Genomic DNA, 26236 nt, shown 5'->3' with positions numbered 1-26236 from the left:
CCCGAACCAGGGGTAGTCCCCTCTCTTGACATTTTGACAGAAATGATCAGGGAAGAGGAAGTTCAGTTGGCGATTGAAGGGCTTGCCCAAAAAAAATTGCCTGGTCCAGATGGCTTAACATCTGAATTCTATAAGACCTTTAAGGACGTTTTGGTTCCCCTCTTGACTGAGGTATTCAATGAGTGTCTTTCCTCGGGCACTCTGCCGAAGTCAATGAGGAGGTCTGCTCTGATCATCTTAATAAAGAAAAAACCTAGCACTCAACTGATGCTTATGTGCAAATTTTATTGTAGTACCCAAAAACGTTTCGGTCCCTCAAGCGGACCTTCATCAGTTACGTACTAAACTGAAGCTCGGGCATAAGAGACAATGTTGTCTCAGGGCACTTGTACCTGCAGCGTCTTGGCAGAACCAGCGGTGGACACCGCGTCTGACAGCAGCACATCACGCCTGATCCTCCACAGCATTCTATCCAGTACATCGTTCTGCCAAGAAGCTGCAGGTACAAGTGCCCTGAGACAATATTGTCTCTTATGCCCGAGCTTCAGTTTAGTACGTAACTGATGAAGGTCCGCTTGAGGGACCGAAACGTTTTTGGGTACTACAATAAAATTTGCACATAAGCATCAGTTGAGTGCTAGGTTTTTTCTTTATTTGGATTAAGGTGTGGGAACCTACCTTAGCACCATTTGACCAGTAGTGCACACGCTATTTTCTACCTGCTCTGATCATCTTGTCAAAGGGTAAGGACCCATCTTGCATTGAGAATTGGCATCCCATAGCACTTCTCAATGCAGACAGGAAGGTTCTGGCAAAGGTGTTGTTTAATCGGCAGGTGAAATTTGCACCCCGACTCCTTTCGGAGGCCCAGCATTGCTCTGTTCCAGGCTGCAGCACATTTAGTGCTGTGCTCTGTGTCCGAGAGGCAGTGGAGCAGGGTAGGGCTGGTCACTGGAAGGGGTACATGCTGTCACTGGACCAGGCAAAAGCGTTTGATCGGGTTAATCACGAGTACCTCTGGTCCGTCCTTCTGAGATATGGCCTGCCGGGGGGGTTTGTTGATTGGCTTAAGACCTTGTACAGTAGGGCAGAGAGTTTCCCGCTTGTGAATGGTTGGATTGGCAGCTCTTTTGAGGTTGGGTCCGGTGTTCGCCAGGGTTGTCCCTTGAGCCCGCTGCTGTACGTGCTTGCGATTGACCCTCTTCTTAGGAGGGTGGAGCGTGGACCGTTGGCCGGGATCGGGATGGACTAGGCAGCACCGGAAGCCACTCTGAGGGTGGTGGCGTATGCCGATGATGTCACTCTGTTTGTTTCCTCTCACGAAGAGGCAGGGTGGCTGATGTCAGAGGTAGATCGCTACTCGGAGGCATCCAGGTCCAAGATCAACCGGGATAAGTGTGAGAGTCTCTGGCTGGGAGGAGGAGATCCTGTTTTTGATCTCCCAGACACCTTTCCAGTACCCAAAGTCTCTGCAAAAGTCCTTGGCATCGAATTTGGCCAGGAGGATTACCCCAAACAAAATTGGGACTGCAGGCTAGAGATCGCCACTCAGAAGGTGAACCAATGGAAGGGTTGGTCTTTGACCCTAAGGGAAAGGGTAACCCTGATCAAAACTTACCTGCTCCCTTTACTGATTTATCTGGGCAGTGTGTGCATCTTGCCGGAATCTCTCTGGACTTGGGTCTACAGTTTGTTCTTCCAACTGTTATGGGGGAATAGACTAAACCTAGTCAAGAGGGAGGTTACTTACCATACGAGGAGACTAGGAGGGTATTCCTTGTGGATACCTTCATTAAGATCAATATTGCAAACCTCTGGAAAGAGAGGACTCCTCCGTGGGTATTCTCCTGTAGGGGATGGTTTCAGCCTTTCTTCCAGGAATGGGAGACAGGAGGGCAAGTGAAGGATCTTCGCACACCGCATGGACATCTTCCGGCTTACGCTACCTTGGTTCTGAAGGTAATTCGTCGGTGGGGTCTGGGAATGTGGGAGATCAGGACTCTGCCAAGGAAACTCCTTGACAATAGGGTTCTCTTGACCCATTTCCAGAGGCCTCTGGCGCTCAGGGACTGCCCAAGTCGGGATCTTGGGGTGGGTTTGCATCTTTTGAACTCTATCAAGATCCCCTCAAAGTTTTTGGGACTTGGCTTGGCGCTGCTTCCATGGGAAACTGTGTGTGAGGGAGAATCTGAAGTGTAGGAGCTCTGAGGACAGGAATTATCCTCGGGAGCATTGTGGTACCTTGCTGGAAAGCATGGACCACTTCCTGCTTCATTGTCCCTTCAACACAGAGGTTTACAACAGGGTGGCGCCTTCATTGGCTGGTCTCGGCTGGCCGGTCTCTCCTATGCGGAATGGGCCTATGGAGCATTCGGAGACCTTGGAGGTCGGGACCGCTGCACCTTATTTCTAGTTAGCGCAGTGGTTAGGTATCACACGTGGAACGCACGGTGCTTAGTATCGACGCAACGAAAAATCCTCCCAGTGGATGATGTGTTTAGGACCATACTCGGTGACCTGGTGAAGGTGCGCTCTCTGGAGTATGGGAGATTTGGGCACACGGAGGGCCGCGCTCCTCTGGAGGGGCTTTTCTTTTAGTGTACCCTAGTCTGGTCGTCTCCTTTCCTGGTGGTGGGCTGCTGCTGACACTGTAGATTTTTGTTTTGCTTGATCATTATACAGTGACGTAGGGCTGCAGGCGCCGAACTTGGGCTTCGTGATTTGTGATTATTGTGGTGTGTGCTGCTGTATATATTGTATATATTGTATATGGGGATATAGATTTGGGTGAAGGTGTTAGGTTGGGTGGTGGGAAAAGGGGGAGGTGGGTTTATCTTGTGGGACTATGGGACACTGGGTTGTTTGGGGGAAAAACTGGCACTGCCTGATCTGGCCTATGGACGTTGGACATGAACTGAGGCATGAGATGCAGGACCAGCTCTCAGGTCAGTGCGGAGGTTGGGAATGGTGCGCTTGAGTGTGGGGTAGTGGTCAGCTTAGTATTGTATATATTTGCATAGTTTATGGTTATTTTATTTATAAAAAATAAATAAAAAATAATAAAAAATAAATAATTTTTTTAAAAAATAGTAATAATAAAAAAAATATATATGTATGTGTATATAGTCTTCGTTTGCTATTGTTTATTTGTTTTTGTGTGCTATTGTTTATATTGTTTGCTATTATTCAGTTTGGTGACCGAACCAGAAGATGTAAGTACTTAATGTTAGTTATTATTAGTTATTATTCTGTATACAGTATATAATATATGTGAGTGGAGAGGAAGAGCGGCTGGACCAGTGTTCATTATACTGATTATTTTCTGGCTGATATTTCTGTTTTGTTTTTGTTACTATTATTGTTATTTTTTTCATTTTTATAATAAAAGATCTACAGGATGTAACTCAGGATCAGTAATGTAATGTATGTACACAGTGACTGCACCAGCAGAATAGTGAGTGCAGCTCTGGAGTATAATACAGGATGTAACTCAGGATCAGTAATGTAATGTATGTACACAGTGACTGCACCAGCAGAATAGTGAGTGCAGCTCTGGGGTATAATACAGGATGTAACTCAGGATCAGTAATGTAATGTATGTACACAGTGACTGCACCAGCAGAATAGTGAGTGCAGCTCTGGAGTATAATACAGGATGTAACTCAGGATCAGTAATGTAATGCATGTACACAATGACTGCACCAGCAGAATAGTGAGTGCAGCTCTGGAGTATAATACAGGATGTAACTCAGGATCAGTAATGTAATGTAATGTATGTACACAGTGACTGCACCAGCAGAATAGTGAGTGCAGCTCTGGAGTATAATACAGGATGTAACTCAGGATCAGTAATGTAAGGCTACATTCACATTTGCGTTGTTGGGCGCAGCGTCGGCGACGCGACGCAACCAACAACGCATGTACACAACGCAGCTTTTTGCGATGCATGCGTTGTCATAAGATCCTACAGATTGGGAATTTCGGCGCAGGGAAAACGCTACAAGTAGCGTCCCCTGCGCCCTGTCTTGTGCGTCTATATGACACATGCGTCGTAAAACGCAGTACAACCATGTACAACATACATGTCCATGCGCCCCCCATGTTAAAGATAGGGGCGCATGACGCATGCGTCGGTATGCGTCGACGACACTGCGCCCAACAACGCAAATGTGAACATAGCCTAATGTATGTACGCAGTGACTGCACCAGCAGAATAGTGAGTGCAGCTCTGGGGTATAATACAGGATGTAACTCAGGATCAGTAATGTAATGTATGTACACAGTGACTGCACCAGCAGAATAGTGAGTGCAGCTCTGGAGTATAATACAGGATGTAACTCAGGATCAGTAATGTATGTACACAGTGACTGCACCAGCAGAATAGTGAGTGCAGCTCTGGGGTATAATACAGGATGTAACTCAGGATCAGTAATGTAATGTATGTACACAGTGACTGCACCAGCAGAATAGTGAGTGCAGCTCTGGGGTATAATACAGGATGTAACTCAGGATCAGTAATGTATGTACACAGTGACTGCACCAGCAGAATAGTGAGTGCAGCTCTGGAGTATAATACAGGATGTAACTCAGGATCAGTAATGTAATGTATGTACACAGTGACTGCACCAGCAGAATAGTGAGTGCAGCTCTGGGGTATAATACAGGATGTAACTCAGGATCAGTAATGTATGTACACAGTGACTGCACCAGCAGAATAGTGAGTGCAGCACTGGGGTATAATACAGGATGTAACTCAGGATCAGTAATGTAATGTATGTACACAGTGACTGCACCAGCAGAATAGTGAGTGCAGCTCTGGGGTATAATACAGGATGTAACTCAGGATCAGTAATGTAATGTATGTACACAGTGACTGCACCAGCAGAATAGTGAGTGAAGCTCTGGAGTAAAATACTGGGTCTGACTCATTCTCAGGACAGGCTCAATAATGTTTGTGTGGGTTTTCTCACACAATCCAAAAACATAAAGTTTGGCAATTTATATTGTGAGCCCCAAAGGGGACAGTGATGATAATGTCTTTATAGCGCTGTGAAATATTATGGCACTAAAAAAGCGAGCATAATAAATATTAATAAATGAGCAAGAAATGCACCCATCTAGATCAGTTGATGTAAATCTTTCAGAATAATGTATCTGAGTAAGATTGGGTCTGGTATTCTGGATTTTCTTCAGTGGTGTGAATGGTTCTGAGTTGCAATACTGTACACAACTTATAGGCTGATGTTGTTCTGGTTTTGGATGAAGAAGACAGTTTTTTATAGTACTGATTTTAATCCTGTGCAGCTACTTTATTACAATCATATCAGGATAATTGCCCCAAATTGATATCCTGTGTATCCATATTCATTCAGGACACTTACATAAGATCCATGGACAGGTGCATAAGAGGTAAGGTGATAAATATTGACTTCTGCAGTATGACTGGCACATTAGATGATCACAAGTGTTTACTCCAAATTTAGGCTCTGAGCACAAAATGCATAAAAGCCACAACCAAGCCATACATTAGTAGTCAGTAAATATTTTGGAAATAGATTTAAAAAACAAACAGTCTTATCATGCGTAGTCAGTATGTTCACTGTCATGTCTCTATTGGCAAATACAAGGAAATCTGCCAGCCTGTGGGAAAACTATGACCTTTCAGAAGAATTTGAAAGAAGTTTAAGCAATTGTCATAAAATCCAAACTGTATTAGGCCCCTTTCACACATCAGTCGGCAAAAATGGATCCGTCGCAGATTGTGACTAGCTGATCCGGCTAATTGGATCCTAAAAAAAAATTGGATCATGCTCAATTTAAAAAAATGGAATCCATCGCCAGATTCCATCATTTGATGGATCGGGCACCATAGGCTTCCATTCTAACAAACGACGGACGGCGACAGACACAAAAAAAATCACTTTCTCTGTTGTCGCGAACCGCCAGACAGACAATTGTCGACAAATCTGGCGAACTCCGGATGAAACGCGAGGCCATCCGTCGCTATTCATCACCAATACAAGTCTATGAGAAAAAAAAACAGATCCGGAAGTATCAGTCGCTGGATCTGTTTTTTTCAAAATTCGACGGATTGCGACTGATGGCAAAAAACTGATGTATGAAAGTGGCCTAAGGCTAGGTTCAGATTGCGTTAGTGCAATCCGTTTAGCACGAGCGCTAGCTAACAAGACCATCCATCATCTGTCTCCTACATAGATCTCCAAACTAATCTCCCGAAACCTTTGCACGTGTAAGGGGGTTCGGAGGCTAGTTCATGCCCCACACTCCTTGCCCATGTCCCTGCAAGGCTGGTATATCTGATATGGGATACTATGGAATGCCATGCATATTTGATATGTTTTATAATGCTGTCATACTGTGTAATACAATGTACAGATGTTAATGTGTCAAGTAGATAAAGGGAAAGTATAGGATTTAGCCCACTAGGAAGGGGGGCACAATAGAGTAAGGGTACTGTCACACAGTGGCACTTTGGTCGCTACGACGGTACGATCCGTGATATGTGTCTGACACGCAGCAGCGATCAGGGACCCTGCTGAGAATCGTACGACGTAGCAGATCGTTTGGAACTTTCTTTCGTCGCTGGATCTCCCGCTGTCATCGTTGGATCGGTGTGTGTGACACCGATCCAACGATGCGTTCGCTTGTAACCAGGGTAAACATCGGGTTACTAAGCGCAGGGCCGCGCTTAGCAACCCGATGTTTACCCTGGTTACCATCGTAAAAGTAAAAAAAAAAAAAACGTACATACTCACATTCCGGTGCCCGTCAGGTCCCTAGCCGTCTGCTTCCCTCTCTGACTGACTGCCGGCGGGAAAGTGAATGCACAGCACAGCGGTGACGTCACCGCTGTGATCTGCTTTCACTTTACGGCGACACTCAGTCAGAGTGGGAAGCAGACGGCAAGGGACCTGACGGGCACCGGAATGTGAGTATGTACGTTTTTTTTTTTTTACTTTTACGATGGTAACCAGGGTAAACATCGGGTTACTAAGCGCGACCCTGCGCTTAGTAACCCGATGTTTACCCTGGTTACCCGGGACCTCGGCATCGTTGGTCGCTGGAGAGCGGTCTGTGTGACAGCTCTCCAGCGACCACACAACGACTTTCCAACGATCACGGCCAGGTCGTATCGCTGGTCGTGATCGTTGGAAAGTTGCAGAGTGTGACAGTACCCTAAGATAGGAATAAGTTAGGCCAATAGGATTTAGCTAGATAAGAGGGGCCCACTGGGAGTAGTTGGGGAGCTTCCTGGAGTTAGTAAGGGCTAGGAGCCAGGACAAGACAGTTTTGTCCCGTAACGTTCAAGCTGGGAAGCCCAGCCATCCAGGGCCTATGGGATGACAGTCACGTGGTGGTGGAGGAATACAGGGCAGCATCAATATGGTAGCAGCTAACTTTGTGGGAGCAACACTAAACATCCGAAACGAAGCGGACAGGAACTCCTGAAGCGGGTTAGTCCGACCAGTCAGGAAGCTGCGGTACCGAAGCTGATGGTATGACCCTGCAATATTCCTGGAGGAGTGAGGGAAACCACACTGAACAGAATGGTGACATATTGTGAAGAACCTTGTGCTGTTTCTGTGATTAAACTGGATGAGCTGAGTAAACTTGTTTTGTTGAAATTGGATCTGGACTCTGCCTGTCATTACATGGTGCTTAAAGGAAAGAAGCCCCAGCAGATTGAAGTGGACCCTGATGTACAAGTAAGTGGAACACCAAGTGCACCACAGAAGGGACAATGTGTTTATGAGACGGAGGGTCAGGGTGAAACAAAGCAGCCACCGTTAGCCACGACCCCCTGCCCTCTGTTTCACACACGTAACCTCCGGTTATCAAGAGACCTTCGCTCCTCCGCTTTCGTACGTTCCTCACCGAATCACCTCCTAGATTTTTCCTGAGCGTCCCCATTCTCTGGAATTCAGTGCCTCAAGACTTTTGTTATCTACACTTGGAATCTTCATATGCAATCTGAAAAGATGTTTATTCAGAAATGCCTACAGCTTGTAATAACCCTGCTGCCATGTCATAACTATCGAAGCTGCTGCAACCCTCTGACCTACTGTCATCTTCCCAAATACTCTGTAGAATCTAAGCGTTCCTCTCCGATCTGTACCTGTTAGTCACTGGTAGATTGTTCATTGTCATTTATACTTGTATTTTGCATGTAAACCCTATTCCTGTGTACGGCACCATGGAATCAATAATGCTCTAACAATAAATAATAATCATTTCTCCTGAGAACTCATTGCAGGAAAAAGAGTACCCAGTTCTCAGCCCCTAAGAACTGTTCCCAAAGGTGTACACAGCCATGTAAACACATCTATTCCTCACTACTGTCATTCATTTCTCCAGGGTTGTATTATGCATAGAACTGTGTATAAATACCTCCCTGTTCATCCCCTATAATCATCCACTACAGTACAGAGAGCTTTACATCATGTCCGGAGTTGCCTCTAAGATCACCCAAGATAGGGCCAAGGCAGCGGGTCTTGGCTCTTTCAAGAACCCGATAAATTTTGCGGATCAGGACTTTGAGAAATTGAAGGCAGAGTGCCTGGCATCCAAAACATTATTTGAAGATCCAAAATTCCCTGCAGCTCAGTCCTCACTGGGCACAAAATTGTTGGGTCCGGATTCAGAAACAGTAAAAGGACTTGAGTGGAAGAGACCGAAGGTAAGATCTGTTCAGTAATAATGTGTATGTAAAGTCTCTGTTTAAAAAGGATGACCAGAAAAAAAAAATTACCTTCAGTGTCTTTCCTTTATTTCGGTTACATTCTCAAATGATACATTTCCTAGTTCTGAATCTTTCCAATATCTGTCTAGTGGAAAGTTTCATACAAATGTCAGAGGGTGGAAAGGTTCGATGAAGACGACGTGGCAACAGGAGGGTTGACACGATGCATTTTCAAGTTTGATATGTTTATGTGTGTGAAAATGTTTTATTTTAATCCTATGGCCGGTGTTGTGTTTGGTTCTCCTCTAGGCTTTGCCTTATGGCCGTCCCAGGGAATGTGGGAGGTCTGTTCACTCGGGGAACTGTTGTGAATTCTGCTCTTGGGCTCCCTCCGGTGGTTGTTGGTGGTAGTGCAGTTGTCTTGGGGTTGTAATCCAGGCAGGTGTTTCTGCTGATTGCAGCTCTATTAGGTATTTAGGTGTGCAGGATCCATGAGTCCATGCCAGTTGTCCATTGTACTTGGAGGGATTGCATCTCTCTCTGGCTCCTCATGCCCTGCTGCCAATTCAGCTAAGATAAGTGTCTGGTCTTTTGTCTCTGTGCACACATGCAGTGTGCTTTGCAATTCAGTGCAATTCATTGTGTTTTTGTCCAGCTTAGACTTTGTTTGGATTTTTCAGTCATGCTGGATTCTCAGGAGATGCAGATATACTTTCTATGTCTTTAGTTAGATGTAGAATATTTGTATTATCTGCTGTGGATATTTTTAGGATTTTAATACTGACCGCTTAGAATTCTGTCCTATCCTTTTCTATTTAGCTAGAAGTGCCTCTTTTGCTAAATCCTGTTTTTCTGCCTGCGTGTGTTTTTCCTCTTATACTCACAGTCAATATTTGTGGGGGGCTGCCTATCCTTTGGGGTTCTGCTCTGAGGCAAGATAGAATTCCCATTTCCATCTATAGGGGTATTTAGTCCTCCGGCTGTGTCGAGGTGTCTAGGACGTGTTAGGTACATCCCACGGCTACTTCTAGTTGCGGTGTTAGTTTAGGGTTTGCGGTCAGTACAGGTACCACCTACTTCTGAGAAAGTCTCTCATGTGGCTCCAAGGTCACCGGATCATAACAGGGAACATAGCTTGCACTACACAGGTAGTTAATATTGCTGGGATTAGCCCATAGTCTGGGAGGGGTTGGGATTCTTTATAAGAAAAGATTTCAGGGTTAAGAGGGTAGTGAGTAAGAGTTCTAGTGGAAAAGTAGAGTAGAGTAGGAGGTCTGGAGGTGTCAGGGAGAAGAACAAAAGATAAACAAGTCCGTTTCAACAGGTGCAAATAGAGGCAGACGCTGCAGAGACAATCAGATGTGGTCAGTCCAGGTTCCCCACAGCATGAGGACACATTCTAAGTTTAGTCTGGATGCTGGGGCAATCTTGGGATTGAGATCCGGAAGGGTATTAAGGGCCATACCCCTGCCCCCCAGTGAGGAAGATTCTGGCCGGGTCGTAGAGAAAGGGAGGGATGGTGTTCCTCACGAAAGCTGTTTTGCCAGAAGGAGGGTTCCTAGGGCCAGCTAGGACAGTTGGGCTAGGGAGTGGGACAAGTCGGGCAGAAAGCAGACGAAGACTGACAGGCCAGAAAACAAAGGGATCATCACTACAATGGGACTCTGTCTTATTCTGTATGCGGCAGCCATGTGTAACTGAGATGCACAGTAAAGCTGAACCTTAAGGTCTACTTTCTTGTCTGAAGCTACAGCTGGCCCCATTCCAAGGGACGGCCATAAGGAAGAGCCTAGAGGATAACTGAACACAACACCGGCCATAGGAATATAATAAAACATTTTATTATCACACATAAACATATCAAACTTCAGGTAGCATCATGGCAAACTCCTGTTGCCACGACGTCTTCATTGAACCTTTCCACCACCCCCTACGCTAACTAAACCACTTTGATTAAATGGGAGAAGTTGAGAAGATTGATATATAATTTGCTGGGATCAATTCTGCATAATTTAGGAGTCCAGGTGGGAGTTGGGGGGTGGTCTAACATGGTGGTACCACCCACTGGACTCATTGTAGAAAGCAGGTATTGATATCTATAAATTACAAGGTACATTATATCTTTCCCCACAATTCTGTATATTCATCTGTTCAGATAATTCTGCTCTATAACATGCTGCCTACGATATGGCACTATATTCAGTATTAGGCTGGGGTCACGCGAGCGCTGGTTCTCTCATACAGGAGAATCTGCTCGATTATGCTAATGACACTCGGCTAAGAACTTGTCAAGAGTTTGAGCCGAGTGTCATCTTATTGTAATCCGATTCTCTTGTATGTGAGAATTGGAGCACAGGCGTTGAGAAGCTGGAGAACTTAATTTCTGAGAGAATTAAGAGCTGATTGTCTGGGTCCACGGATGTCAGACTGCACTTGGATGACATCATGAGTGCAGTCCGATGTATCATACGCACCCATAGTCTTATACGGGTGTCCAGGATTAGAAATCGGGAGCCACTCGCAACATCTTAGTTGGCCCATAGTCTAACATTGGTCCGAATGCAATCCGATAAAGCAGTGGATAGCACTAGGCCGTGTTATACGATCGTATGAGCGAACCTTTACAGATCCATTTTAAAGAACTGAGATGAGCTAAACTGATGTGCTGCAATCGTAGGGGTTGGAACATGATTCCAGGATTCTAATCTTTGTGCATTGCATCTTCTGTGTCATGTTTCCCTGTTTTAGGTCCTGCACTAGGTATAAGGCCGGAGTCACACTAGTCTGTAATACGGACGAGTGATATGCAAGAAAAAATCGCATAGCACTCGGACCAATGTTAATCTATATGGCAGCTCCCTTCATCTATTTGTTTCTCGGCCGTATTATACGTGCGAGTGAAATCGCAGCATGCTGCAATTTTCACCATAGGGTGAACTCGACAGCATGGGAAAAAGTTCAGAAACTTTCCCACGCTACAGAGTTCATGTCCGGTCAGGCGGGGAGGCTACGCAGGCAGCTTTTTATACATTACACAGTGGTTTACAGCTGGGGGGGTTGCATTAGCATCGCTCCCGGTTGTAAACTATTTAACCCCTTGAGCAAGTTGACATTAACCCCTTATTTTGCCATATGCCACCGCTACACGGCAGTGGGATGAGAGAGGCTAAGTTCCAGAATTGGCGCATCCTATAGATGCACCTTTTCTGGGGTGGCTGTGTGCTGGCATTTTTAGCCAGGAAGGGGTCAATATCTATGGCCCCTTCCTAGGCTATGAATATCAGCCCCCAGCTGTCTGAGTAGCCTTTCTGGCTATTGATTATAGGGGCACCCCACGTCATTTTTTATTTTATTAGAATAGCCAGTAAAGGCTGATATTCATAGACTGGGAAGATCCATGGGTATTAACCCCTTCCCAGGCTACAAATATCGGCCCTGGCCATCGGCTTTCCCTCTCTGGCAAAGAAAATTGTGCGGGAGACCACACAATTTTTTTCGCTTGTAGGATGGAACTTGTGGAGCCAATAAATAGGCTTCCACATTATTTATTCATGATTTTTTGGGCCAGGATCCATAACATGTTCATTTTGCAAGCCGGTGAGAAAATCTCGCCATACGGATGTCATACAGATATCACACGGATGTCACACGGATGTCACACGGATGCTTACATGCAAGAAAATCGCATCCTCGCATTGCACACGGATGACATACGGATCACTGTTCAGGGAACATGTTAGCTCTATATAAATAAAAATTATTATTATTTATAACATTTCTGCGATTCTTGGCCGGGAAATATGGACCGATTTTTAATACGATATGTTTGACTCCGGCCTAAAACAGTGGATTGTTTTTTTGTTCGTAGTGTTCAATTAACGAAATTTTTTTATTTCAAAAGCATAATTCTTTTAAAGAATTAGAGTTTATGTTGAGCTTCTATTGTTACGTTTCCTGAGCTGGGTTTGATAACTATTCTATACTTAGAAAACAATATGGGTTGGTCTATGCTTGCTAACAAAATAAATGTTTAATTTTGCAGGAACTAAAGGCAAACCCTGTGTTTATTATAGGAGGAGCGGAGCGTGAAGATGTCAATCAGGGGGTGTTGGGTGAGTGGAGTTGAATTCAGAAAAAAATGGAAAACTAAACACATTTAAAGGGAATGTGTCAGCAGGTCTTTATTATATAATCCGGAAACAGCAGGAGATAGGGGCTGAAACACAGATTTCAATGTTGTGTCATATATTAAGCTGTGTGCTGTTGTTTACTTACAATGATGGTTTTATCACTATCAGATTATCATTACCCTTACTCTTTCCAATAGCGCCCCTCCCTCTGATAAGCAGCTCACTGTCAATAGACAATTTACAAAGCTGTGGTATGGGTGGAATTAGCTTTCTCAGCTCTGCTTCATGCTACATCTAAGAACTCACAATTGCTGCACCCACTAAACTCAGTGACACATCGTTTGAATCAGGGTCTCTCTTCCTACATTATACTGCTCTAAGATGAAGTAGGAAAAACCTGGTAACAGATTTCCTTTGAAGAGGACCTGTCATAAGGTCAAAAGTGTCCACTTTCTGCGGCTACCCTTAGTATTGTTTTTTTTTTTTTTTTAATCAAAACTTAAGAAAACTTGAAAGCGGGATCTGATGGTGGCTCTGATAGGAGGACTGGAGTTGGAGACTACAGCTATAGATGCTGCTCACCTTCTCCTGTCACTTTTTGGTCCCATAAAAATGTATAATGGTTTTTGAGTCACTAGCGGACACAGATAGAAGAGGTCCCTGTGCAAGAACAGTACATGGGTACTGTTCTGCCTTCCTCCACGTATGGTGCTGTGTGGATTTCAGCATACAGCTAAACCTCATCCACTTCCCAGTAAACAGACTGTATGGATTCTGAGATGACTAACAGTGTACAATAATGGGTAAAAACTACAAGGAAATAACAGCGTATCAGTACTTGGCACATTACAGCGTAATACAGGATACAATAACATGAATAACAGGGACATTACAGATATAGCATGTCTGCAAGCCTTCTAAGGGGGCGGTACTAATTAGAATATATTATTTGTTAAAGAGGAAAGGTTCCTGAATCAAGGGACAGGAGAAATGGGTACCTACCTAATGACCTCTAAGGGTTATAACTGGTACTACTCTATGTATTAACTTGCTGCACATAAATGGGCAGAACAGGCACTTTGTCATATCTTGCCATAATGCACAATTCCACCTGCTTTAGAGGCCAAAATGGTCCCCTTCTCTCTTGAGCAACTGTGTAGCTGCACATGTTTGCACCAATGATATGCCTGCCCCTGGGTTGACCCATATAAAACACTTTCGACCTATACACAAAATAGGTGATAAATGTTGCTCGTAATGCAATGTTCCTGTGTCCTACGGCTGAAAAGAAAAATGGCCATGCTTGTGCACTACTGCCCTTTTTTCAAGTGGTTGTCCCACAAAACAAAGTGCATTTTAATAAAATAGATCTTGGAATAACAATAACTTTCATAATTGAATGTGGAATGTTAAAAAAAAATATTCCTGTGCTGAGATAATATTATAAGTGCGCCCCCCTACGTACTGTGTAATGGATGTGTCTGACCTTGCGGGAATATGGTCTGAATATACCACAGCTCCTGGGCAGGGGAGGAAGCATAAGAATATACAAATTAGACACCAGGGGATTGCAGCTGATAATAACATTTCCCTGTTTGTTTTATCACAGGAGTGAGTGTTTCCTGTGAACTCCATCTCCTTGGTAAAAAGCATAAAAGCTTGCACTAAATAACATGATGCATATCTCTGGAACTGTATGGTGGATTAAAAAAAAATTGAATACCAAGGGCAGCAGCCGAAATAAAATAAGGGCAAAACCTGGACACTTTTGACCTGACGACAGGTCCTCTATAAATTTGAAAACTGTTGTTAATGGAACGTGCTTATCTCCTGAGCCCAAATGATAGTCATATATTGAAAATTGTGCCATGGAGAGGGAAGGGGTCATATGCATTAGAAATTACTCTCATGAATATTTATTTACACAGGCAATTGTTGGTTCCTCGGCTCCATCGCATGCCTCACAACAAACAAAGAATGCTTGTCCCGTGTAATTCCACGAGACCAAAGTTTTGACAAGGACTATGCCGGGATCTTCTGTTTTAAGGTAAATTAAGCCATAATACAATGATAATAATAACGCCCCCAACTACTGTGTGCCACTTTTTTTTTATACTGGAGTCTTCTTGTGGAGCAGAAGGGCATTAGGGCATGGGTGTGACTTTGCACTTCCTATGGCTACGCCCCTGCTTAGAATCCAATTAATTGCTGATAAGGTAACCACTCAACATTTTTTGCCCGTACGCGATCCTGTATTTGTAGTTTGAATATACAGTGTAAATGGGCTTAATTTTAAATTATTAAGCCAAAAGCGTATCCAAAACAAACACCTAAAGAAGTTAGACTTTTAGAAAGGATTTCTTTTGTCAGGTAAAATATTTCACTGACTGTTTTTAAACAATATCTTACCTCACAAAATGTATCCTCTGCAATCCCCTGCTGTAATGTCAGTATTGTCTTTTGCTTCCTCCCCTGCCCAGGAGATGTATGCTCCGTACACGGTCAGACACAGACAATTTTTAAAATGAACATTTGTTGGTGGGAAAACCCCTTTATAAAGCAAATATCAACACCAACATGGCTCCTCCTAAAAAGTAAGCCAATGTCAAAGAAGAGAGCACAGACGGGAGAAGTCAGAACATGGGGAAAGAGAGAGTGGATAGGTGGGTGAGCACATGGGGGGAGAGATTCTCAATGCTGCAAAGCCTGCCCCCATCGTTACATTACCGTCCTCCCGATGCGATAGCATCCGGCCTCCATCTAGTGAAATAAATAAAGACATACAAACAGAAACCCAGGTATGAGTGAAAAAGTGCCAAAGAATTCTGTGTATGTATGTAACCATATGCATGTACGTGAATAGGCATCACATAGCATACCTATAAACATAGAAAATATATGCTCAGATAGATTACATCATAAAAGTGAGAAATATAATGAATTACAAAATTAACCCCTTCACCCCCAAGGGTGGTTTGCACGTTAATGACCGGCCCAATTTTTACAATTCTGACCACTGTCCCTTTATGAGGTTATAACTCTGGAACGCTTCAACGGATCTTGGCGATTCTGACATTGTTTTCTCGTGACATATTGTACTTCATGATAGTGGTAAAATTTCTTCGATATAACTTGCGTTTATTTGTGAAAAAAACGAATATTTGGCGAAAATATTGAAAATTTCGCAATTTTCCAACTTTGAATTTTTATGCCCTTAAATCACAGACATATGTCACGCAAAATACTTAATAAGTAACATTTTCCACATGTCTACTTTACATCAGCACAATTTTGGAACCAAAATTTTTTTGGGTGACGGAGTTATAAGGGTTAAAAGTTGACCAGCAATTTCTCATTTTTACAACACCATTTTTTTTTAAGGACCACATCTCATTTGAAGTCATTTTGAGGGGTCTATATGATAGAAAATACCCAAGTGTGACACCATTCCAAAAACTGCACTCCTCAAGGTACTCAAAACCACTTTCAAGAAGTTTATTAACCCTTCAGGTGTTTCACAGGAATTTTTGGAATGTTTAAATAAAAATAAACATTTAACTTTTTTTCACTCAAAATTTGTTTCAGCTCCAATTTGTTTTATTTTACCAAGGGTAACAGGAGAAAATAGACCCCAAAATTTGTTGTACAATTCGTCCTGAGTACGCTGATACCCCATATGTGGGTGTAAACCATTGTTTGGGCGCAGGGCAGAGCTCGGAAGGAAAGGAGCGCCATTTGACTTTTCAATGCAAAATTGACTGGAATTGAGATGGGACGCCATGTTGCATTTGGAGAGCCCCTGATGTGCGTAAACATTGAAACCCCCCACAAGTGACACCATTTTGGAAAGTAGACCCCCTAAGGATCTTATCTAGATGTGTGTTGAGCACTTTGACCCAACAAGTGCTTCACAGAAGTTTATAATGCAGAGCCGTAAAAATAAAAATCATATTTTTTCACAAAAATGATCTTTTCGCCCCCATTTTTTTATTTCCCCAAGGGTAAGAGAAGAAATTAGACCACAAAAGTTGTTGTTCAATTTGTCCTGAGTACGACGATACCCCATATGTGGGGGTAAACCACTGTTTGGGCGCATAGCAGAGCTCGGAAGGGAAGGAGCGCTATTTTACTTTTCAATGCAAAATTGACTGGAATTAAGATGGGATGCCATGTTGCGTTTGGAGAGCCCCTGATGTGCCTAAACATTAAAAACCCCCACAAGTGACACCATTTTGGAAAGTAGACCCCCTAAGGAACTTATCTAGATGTGTGGTGAGCACTTTGACCCAACAAGTGCTTCACAGAAGTTTATAATGCAGAGCCGTAAAAATAAAAAATCATATTTTTTCACAAAAATGATCTTTTCGCCCCCAATTTTTTATTTTCCCAAGGGTAAGAGAAGAAATTGGACCCCAAAAATTGTTGTGCAATTTGTCTTGAGTACGCTGATACCCCATATGTGGGTGTAAACCATTGTTTGGGCGCAGGGCAGAGCTCGGAAGGGAAGGAGCGCCATTTGACTTTTCAATGCAAAATTGACTGGAATTGAGATGGGACGCCATGTTGCGTTTGGAGAGCCCCTGATGTGCCTAAACATTGAAACCCCCCACAAGTGACACCATTTTGGAAAGTAGACCCCTTAAGGAACTTATCTAGATGTGTGTTGAGCACTTTGACCCAACAAGTGCTTCACAGAAGTTTATAATGCAGAGCCGTAAAAATAAAAATCATATTTTTTCACAAAAATGATCTTTTCGCCCCCATTTTTTTATTTCCCCAAGGGTAAGAGAAGAAATTAGACCACAAAAGTTGTTGTGCAATTTGTCCTGAGTACGACGATACCCCATATGTGGGGGTAAACCACTGTTTGGGCGCATAGCAGAGCTCGGAAGGGAAGGAGCGCTATTTTACTTTTCAATGCAAAATTGACTGGAATTAAGATGGGATGCCATGTTGCGTTTGGAGAGCCCCTGATGTGCCTAAACATTAAAAACCCCCACAAGTGACACCATTTTGGAAAGTAGACCCCCTAAGGAACTTATCTAGATGTGTTTTGATAGCTTTGAACCCCCAAGTGTTTCACTACAGTTTATAACGCAGAGCCGTGAAAATAAAAATTCCTTTTTTTTTTCACAAAAATGATTTTAGCCCCCAGTTTTGTATTTTCACAAGGGTATCAGGATAAATTGGACCCCAAACTTTGTTGTCCAATTTGTCCTGAGTACGCTGATACCCCATATGTGGGGGGGAACCACTGTTTGGGCGCATGACAGAGCTCGGAAGGGAAGGAGCGCCATTTGGAATGCAGACTTAAATGGATTGGTCTGCAGGCGTCACGTTGCATTTGCAGAGCCCCTGATGTACCCAAACAGTACAAACCCCCCACAAGTGACCCCATATTGGAAACTAGACCCCCCAAGGAACTTATCTAGATGTGTTGTGAGAACTTTGAACCCCCAAGTGTTTCACTACAGTTTATAACGCAGAGCCGTGAAAATAAAAATTCTTTTTTTTTTTCACAAAAATGATTTTTTAGCCCCCAGTTTTGTATTTTCACAAGGGTATCAGGATAAATTGGACCCCAAAAGTTGTTGATCAATTTGTCCTGAGTACGCTGATACCCCATATGTGGGGGGGAACCACTGTTTGGGGGCATGACAGAGCTCGGAAGGGAAGGAGCGCCATTTGGAATGCAGACTTAAATGGATTGGTCTGCAGGCATCACGTTGCATTTGCAGAGCCCCTGATGTACCCAAACAGTACAAACCCCCCACAAGTGACCCCATATCGGAAACTAGACCCCCCAAGGAACTTATCTAGATGTGTTGTGAGAACTTTGAACCCCCAAGTGTTTCACTACAGTTTACAACGCAGAGCCGTGAAAATAAAAAATCTTTTTTTTCCCACAAAACTTATTTTTTGGCCCCCAGTTTTGTATTTTCCCAAGGGTAGCAGGAGAAATTGGACCCCAAAAGATGATGTCCAATTTGTCCTGAGTACGCTGATACCCCATATGTTGGGGTAAACCCCTGTTTGGGCACACGGGAGAGCTCTGAAGGGAAGGAGCACTGTTTTCCTTTTTCAACGCACAATTGGCTGGAATTCAGATCGGATGCCATGTCCCGTTTGGAGAGCCCCTGATGTGCCTAAACAGTGGAAACCCCCCAATTATAACTGAAACCCTAATCCAAACACATCCCTAACCCTAAGCCCAACGGTAACCCTAACCACTCCTCTAACCCAGACACACCCAACCCTATTCCCAATCGTAAATGTAATCCAAACCCTAACCCTATCTTTAGCCCCAACCCTAACTGTAGCTCCAACCCTAGCCCCAACCCTAATCCTAACCCTAGCCCTAACCCTAGCAATAACCCTAGCCCTATCACTAGCCCTAACACTAGCCGTAACACTAGCCCTAACCCTAGCCCTAACCCTAGCCCTAACCCTATCCCCAACCCTAGCCCTAACCCTAGCCCAAACCCTAGCCCTAACCCTTGCCCTAACCCTAACCCTAGCCCTAACTCTAGTCCTAACTCTAGCCCTAACCCTAGCCCCAACCCTAGCCCTAACCCTAACCCTAGCCCTAACCTTTGCCCTAACCCTAACTCTAGTCCTAACTCTAGCCCTAACCCTAACCCTAACCCTAATGGGAAAATGGAAATAAATACATTTTTTTATTTTTTTATTTTTCCCTAACTAAGGGGGTGATGAAGGGGGATTTGATTTACTTTTATAGCGGGTTTTTTAGCGGATTTTTATGATTGGCAGCCGTCACACACTGAAAGACGCTTTTCATTGCAAAAAATATTTTTTGCGTTACCACATTTTGAGAGCTGTAATTTTTCCATATTTGAGTCCACAGAGTTATGTGAGATCTTGTTTTTTCCGGGACGCGTTGACGTTTTTATTGGTAACATTTTCGGACACGTGACATTTTTTGATCGCTTTTTATTCCGATTTTTGTGAGGCAGAGTGATCAAAAACCAGCTATTCATGAATTTCTTTTGGGGGAGGCGTTTATACCGTTCCGCGTTTGGTCAAATTGATAAAGCAGTTTTATTCGTCGGGTCAGTACGATTACAGCGATATCTCATTTATATCATTTTTTTATGTTTTGGCGCTTTTATACGATAAAAACTATTTTATAGAAAAAATAATTATTTTGGTATCGCTTTATTCTCAGGACTATAACTTTTTTATTTTTTTGCTGATGATGCTGTATGGCGGCTCGTTTTTTGCGGGACAAGATGACGTTTTCAGCGGTACCATGTTTATTTATATCAGTCTTTTTGATCGCGTGTTATTCCACTTTTTGTTCGGCGGTATGGTAATAAAGCGTTGTTTTTTGCCTCGTTTTTTTTTTTTTTCCTTACGGTGTTTACTGAAGGGGTTAACTAGTGAGTCAGTTTTATAGGTTGGGTCGTTACGGACACGGCGATACTAAATATGTGTACTTTTATTGTTTTTTTTATTTTATTTAGCTAAAGAAATGTATTTATGGGAATAATTTATTATTTTTTTTTCTTTATTTAGGATATTTTTTTTATTTTTTTTTTACACACATGTGGGGAATTTTTTTTTACTTTTTTACTTTGTCCCAGGGGGGGGACATCACAGATCATTGATCTGGCAGTGTGCACAGCACTCTGCCAGATCTGCGATCTGCTGTGCAGGGCTGCAGGCTTACCAAGTGTCTGCTCTGAGCAGACACTCGGTAAGCCACCACCCTCCCTGCAGGACCCGGATGCCGCGGCCATCTTGGATCCGGGACCTGCGGCGAGGAGGGAGGTAGGAGACCCTCAGAGCAACGCGATCACATCGCGTTGCTCCGGGGGTCTCAGGGAAGCACGCAGAGAGCCCCCTCCCTGCGCGATGCTTCCCTATACCGCCGGTACACCGCGATCATGTTTGATCGCGGTGTGCCGGGGGTTAATGTGCCGGGGGCGGTCCGTGACTGCTCCTGGCACATAGTGCCGGATGTCAGCTGCGATATGCAGCTGACACCCGGCCGCGATCGGCCGCGCTCCCCCCGTGAGCGCGGCCGATCGGCTATGACGTACTATCCCGTCGAGGGTCAGATAGGCCCAGGTCACCTCGACGGGATAGTACGTCTAAGGTCACAGAGGGGTTAATGATCATTTATGAAATACTGAAGTGAAGCAGTGCATGTGTATTTGCTGTATGCTGTAAGCCATAATCATCGACATTAACAGAAACAAACACGTGAAATTGATCACTCTGTCTGTAATGACTCTATATAATATATGAGTTTCACTTTTTGTATTGAAGAACTGAAATAAATTAACTATTTGATGATATTCTAATTTTGTGAGAACCACCTAAATATATTTATACGCATACACACCCAGCAAAAACCATTAGAGAAAAACTACAGGGTGGGCCATTTGTATGGATACACCTACATAAAACGGGAATGGTTGGTGATATCAACTTCCTGTTTGTGGCACATTAATATATGGGAGGGGGAAAACTTTTCAAAATAGGTGGTGACCATGGCGGCCATATTGAAGTGGGCCATTTTAGATCCAACTTTATTTTTTTCAATGGGAAGAGAGTCATGTGACACATCAAACTTATTGGGAATTTCACAAGAAAATCAATGGCGTGCTTAGTTATAACATAACTTTAATCTTTCATGAGTTATTTACGAGTTTATGACCACTTATAAAATGTGTTCAAAGTGCTGCCCATTGTGTTGGATTGTCAATGCAACCCTCTTCTCCCACTCTAAACACACTGATAGCAACACCGCAGAAGAAATGCTAGCACAGGCGTCCAGTATCTGTTGTTTCAGCTGCTGCACATCTCATATCTTCACAGCATAGATAATTGCCTTCAGATGATCCCAAAGATAAAAGTCTAAGGTGTTCAGATCAGGAGACCTTGGTGGCCATTCAACTGGCCCACGACGACCAATCCACCTTCCAGGAAATTGTTCATGTAGGAGTGCTCCCATAATGTGGTGGTGCACCATCTTGGGTGTCAGGTCCGAGCATTCCTACATCCATATAAATGGCCCACCCTGTATATATTAAAAAAGGTTCAATCTCTCTCTTTTCTCCTCCTCTTTTCCTTCTGCCCTCTTCTCCATAAAAAAACAGAAGAGATCCATCCTGTTTTCACATACTTATATGATCTTTGTCATATTTTAATTATGAATAAGAATAAAGATTTTTCAGCCCTTTCTAAAAGCCTCATTTCTTTAGGTGTTTGACTATACAGTGTGGAACATATTGAATTTTTTAATCCATGTAAATAATCTTAAAATGCAAAAAAAAACAAAAACAAAAACCTCAATCCGACCCAAAAATAAGCTGCCATACAGCAGCCTCAAGTAAGCCTTTGCTAGAGACAAGTTCTCTGCATACAAGCCTACATAGCTTATATTTGGAATTTTAAATGCTCGCTTTTCACAAAAATGGTATCTGATGTGATATAAATGTTTAAAAAAATGCTAAAAAGAGCAAAAATCTCTACAAAACGCTTTTACTCAAGGACAAAAAAATGCTCCTTTTAAATCCTACCCCTTAGACACCTGTCTTAGCCTCTCACATAGCCAAATCAGATCTCATACTTTGCACTGACGAGGGGCAACACCCCAAAACACAGTGTCTGCAAATTGAGATTCTGGTTTGGCTTTTTAGCCTAAGTCATATTGCAAGGCTCGTTGCAGGGTCAATATTGACTTTTAGTATCGCTGCTTCCATTAGGTGGCACTAGAGTTCAAGTCCTCTTTGAGGAGACAATTTGAATATTTAATTTCGTAGAGGAGCATGCATGGCTTTCAAGTCTCCTCACTCTGACATGCCAGGCTTGACATGTCACTCTCCACAAAGAGAAACATTACCTCTTAGACCCCAAACCTTACACTCAAAATGGTTGTAGCGCTAATGAGATTAACTGCTATATGGTACATAGGACAAATGGAAATCACAGCGGGAATCCATCGCTTGGGATATTAGTCCATTAGCCAGAAAGAAAAGGATTTCTAAATGTAAAACCACTGGCTAATTCGAATTTACCATATTAAAAAGATTTGTACCATGAAATAACTCAATTACCAGAACACACTCAATGTAAATGTGTCACCATAAAGTTCTGGTTTCTTGCAGTTTTGGCAGTACGGACAATGGGTGCAAGTTGTTGTCGATGACCTGCTGCCTACCAAGAATAACAAGCTCATTTTTGTAGAATCCAAAACTTCTGAAGAATTCTGGAGCGCCCTCCTGGAAAAAGCTTATGCTAAGTAAGTGCAATAAAAATAAATACTAAAAATATGGAAAAATGTGCAGGAGACGTTTCATGTAACATTTGAAAAATTTAATCAGAATGCTAAGATGGTTCAGTAATTTGTGGAAAGCAGAGTAGAATCAAGTCAGGAAATGGATTTGTGGTCCAAAAATGAACAAAATCTAAATTTTCCATATGATCTCATTACTTCACTCAATCTCCACAAAGCCATTGAAGGACCTAGCAGAAAAAAAATTCCGAAAAAGAAAATTTAGATGGCCAACCTTACACAGCAATCAGGGATTTGAAGCTCTTTCCACAGTACAAGCAATAAAACTTTCCTGAAAAATAAGTGAAACAAATCTAAAGAGAATAGATTACAAACTTTTTCCATTTTCTGGCTAAATAACCAAATCCATTAATACAGTGTTTCTCAACTCCGGTCCTCAAGACCCCCCAACATGTCATGTTTTCAAGATTTCCTTACTATTACACAGGTGATGGAACTGCTTGAGCAGGCGATGAAATTATCACCTGTGCAGTTCTAAGGAAATCCTGAAAACTTGACCTGTTGGTGGGTCTTGAGGACTGGAGTTGAGGAACACTGCATTAATGGATCATTAAAGGGATTATCTTACCAACCAGAACACAGGATAAGGAATAGATTTAGGATGTGCAAGGTTTTGAGATCTGGGACCCCTACCAACCGAGATAACATGTCTTCTATGGGAATAGAGTGGTTGTGCTATTACGTGACCACCACGCCATTCACATTTATGGGTCTCTTGTAGATGTGTTCTGACTTAGAAAGTCAGATTATGGGATCATCAGTGAGGCCAAATTATGGGACTCGGCCCTCTCAGTCTCGAGTGCTTGGAGAAAAGAAAGGCACACCATTGCGAGCCTAAACAATTCTGTTTATTAAGATTCTTATACCACTTGTAGACAAATGTAGTTCCCATTGGAAATTTGCATCCGCTGCTCTCTTCTCACAAACATTTTATGAAATTTTGCCGGTATTTTGCCCTTTCTCAATGAACCACCCATAACACACAGTTTGTCAAAAAATATAGAATATAGAGGAGAATATTAACCCTTCTTTATTAGTTTCCCCTTTTGTAAGAGTATTGAGCATGAGTGATTACCATTCCCATAGTGGAGTTCTGGTCATGAATAAGTGCTACTGCTCCATTCACATAGGGAGCACAAGACCCCTGTAAAGTTCACCGAAAATACATTTATAAATCATAGTCGATAATCTCGTTAATGGAAACTTCTATTCCCAAGGTCAAGTTATCCCACAATTAGATCCACCAGTGGGCCCAGGCTCTGAGATAATAGGCTTCTAGGGTTCAGTAGAAGTCAGCCCCAATTGGGTCAAGCTATTTGCCCCTTGGGTGCACTTACTGTGGGATGATTCACAAACCTGACCATGTGGGTAACGTCTCTTTTACCTTGTAGAAAGCAGTAATAATCAAACCTCTATTGACTACAGGATCAATGGCTCGTATGAAGGCCTTGAGGCAGGTTATGTTTTGGAATCATTGGTGGACTTCACCGGTGGGGTTGGGGAAGTATACAGAACAAAGTCTGCTCCAAATGATTTGTTTGAAGAAATCCAAAGAAGACTATTGGAGAAATCCCTTGTTGGCTGTACCTCAGTAAGTTAAAAGTGTTAATTTGCGATAGTGTTCAGGAAAAACCAATGCATTCTGTGACTAGAGCTGACCTGCAATCCCAAACTTAACCTGTGGACAAAATTGTCAATTTCTTGAAAAAAATGAAAAGTAGATTCTAGAGATAAGTGAATCGGTTCATTGCAAATCTCATATGTGTCCGAATTTTTAAGAATTTGATGAATCTGTGAATTTCAATAATTTGCAAATCATAGAAAATAGCTGGAAATATACAGTACAGACCAAACGTTTGGACACACCTTCTCATTTAAAGATTTTTCTGTATTTTCATGACTATGAAAATTGTACATTCACACTGAAGGCATCAAAACTATGAATTAACACATGTGAAATTATATACTTAACAAAAAAGTGTGAAACAACTGAAATTATGTCTTATATTCTAGGTTCTTCAAAGTAGCCACCTTTTGCTTTGATGACTGCTTTGCACACTCTTGGCATTCTCTTGATGAGCTTTAAGAGGCAGTCACCGGGAATGGTCTTCCAACAATCTTGAAAGAGTTCCCAGAGATGCTTAGCACTTGTTGGCCCTTTTGCCTTAATATTTCCCAGAGATGCTTAGCACTTATTGGCCCTTTTGCCTTCAATCTGCGGTCCAGCTCACCTCAAACCATCTCGATTGGGTTCAGGTCTGGTGTCTGTGGAGGCCAGGTCATCTGGCGTAGCACCCCATCACTCTCCTTCTTGGTCAAATAGCCCTTACACAGCCTAGAGGTGTGTTTGGGGTCATTGTTCTGTTGAAAAATAAATGATGGTCCAACTAAACGCAAGCCGGATGGAATAGCATGCCACTGCAAGATGCTGTGGTAGCCATGCTAGTCCATTATGCCTTCAATTTTGAATAAATCCCCAACAGTGTAACCAGCAAAGCACCCCCACACCATCACACCTCCTCCTCCATGCTTCACGGTGGGAACCAGGCATGTAGAGTCCATCCCTTCACCTTTTCTGTGTCGCACAAAGACACTGTGGTTGGAACTAAGGATCTCAAATTTGGACTCATCAGACCAAAGCAGATTTCCACTGGTCTAATGTCCATGCCTTGTGTTCTTTAGCCCAAACAAGTCTCTTCTGCTTGTTGCCTGTCCTTAGCAGTGGTTTCCTTGCAGCTATTTCACCATGAAGGCCTGCTGCACAAAGTCTCCTTTTAACAGTTGTTGTAGAGATGTGTTTGCTGCTAGAACTCTGTGTGGCATTGACCTGGTCTCTAATCTGAGCTGCTGTTAACCTGCGATTTCTGAGGCTGGTGACTCAGATAAACTTATCCTCAGAAGCAGAGGTGACTCTTGGTCTTCCTTTCCTGAGGCGGTCCTCATGTAAGCCAGTTTCTTTGTAGTGCTTGATGGTTTTTGCCACTGCACTTGGGGACACTTTCAAAGTTTTCCCAAATTTTCGGACTGACTGACCTTAATTTCTTAAAGTAATGATGGCCACTCATTTTTCTTTACTTAGCT

The 26236-nt window shown here is 43.0% G+C and overlaps 1 protein-coding gene across 1 annotated transcript in view; it reads left to right on the top strand.

The window, feature by feature from the left end:
- Positions 1 to 8422: 8422 nt before the first annotated feature.
- The window catches only part of LOC143804274 (calpain-8-like), a 41012-nt gene continuing 23198 nt past the window's right edge, over positions 8423 to 26236 (top strand). Inside the window, exons 1-5 of the mRNA XM_077282208.1 lie at positions 8423 to 8698; positions 12744 to 12813; positions 14760 to 14878; positions 22968 to 23101; positions 24581 to 24746. Of these exons, the coding sequence (XP_077138323.1) occupies positions 8462 to 8698; positions 12744 to 12813; positions 14760 to 14878; positions 22968 to 23101; positions 24581 to 24746 (726 nt within the window). The 5' untranslated portion in view covers positions 8423 to 8461. The remainder of the gene's footprint in view (positions 8699 to 12743; positions 12814 to 14759; positions 14879 to 22967; positions 23102 to 24580; positions 24747 to 26236) is intronic.

Source organism: Ranitomeya variabilis, chromosome 2, assembly GCF_051348905.1.
Source record: "Ranitomeya variabilis isolate aRanVar5 chromosome 2, aRanVar5.hap1, whole genome shotgun sequence".
NCBI classification, from domain to species: Eukaryota; Metazoa; Chordata; class Amphibia; order Anura; family Dendrobatidae; genus Ranitomeya; species Ranitomeya variabilis.
The sequence above is the reverse complement of the archived record's forward strand: the minus strand, read 5'-3'. Positions and strand labels throughout refer to the sequence as shown.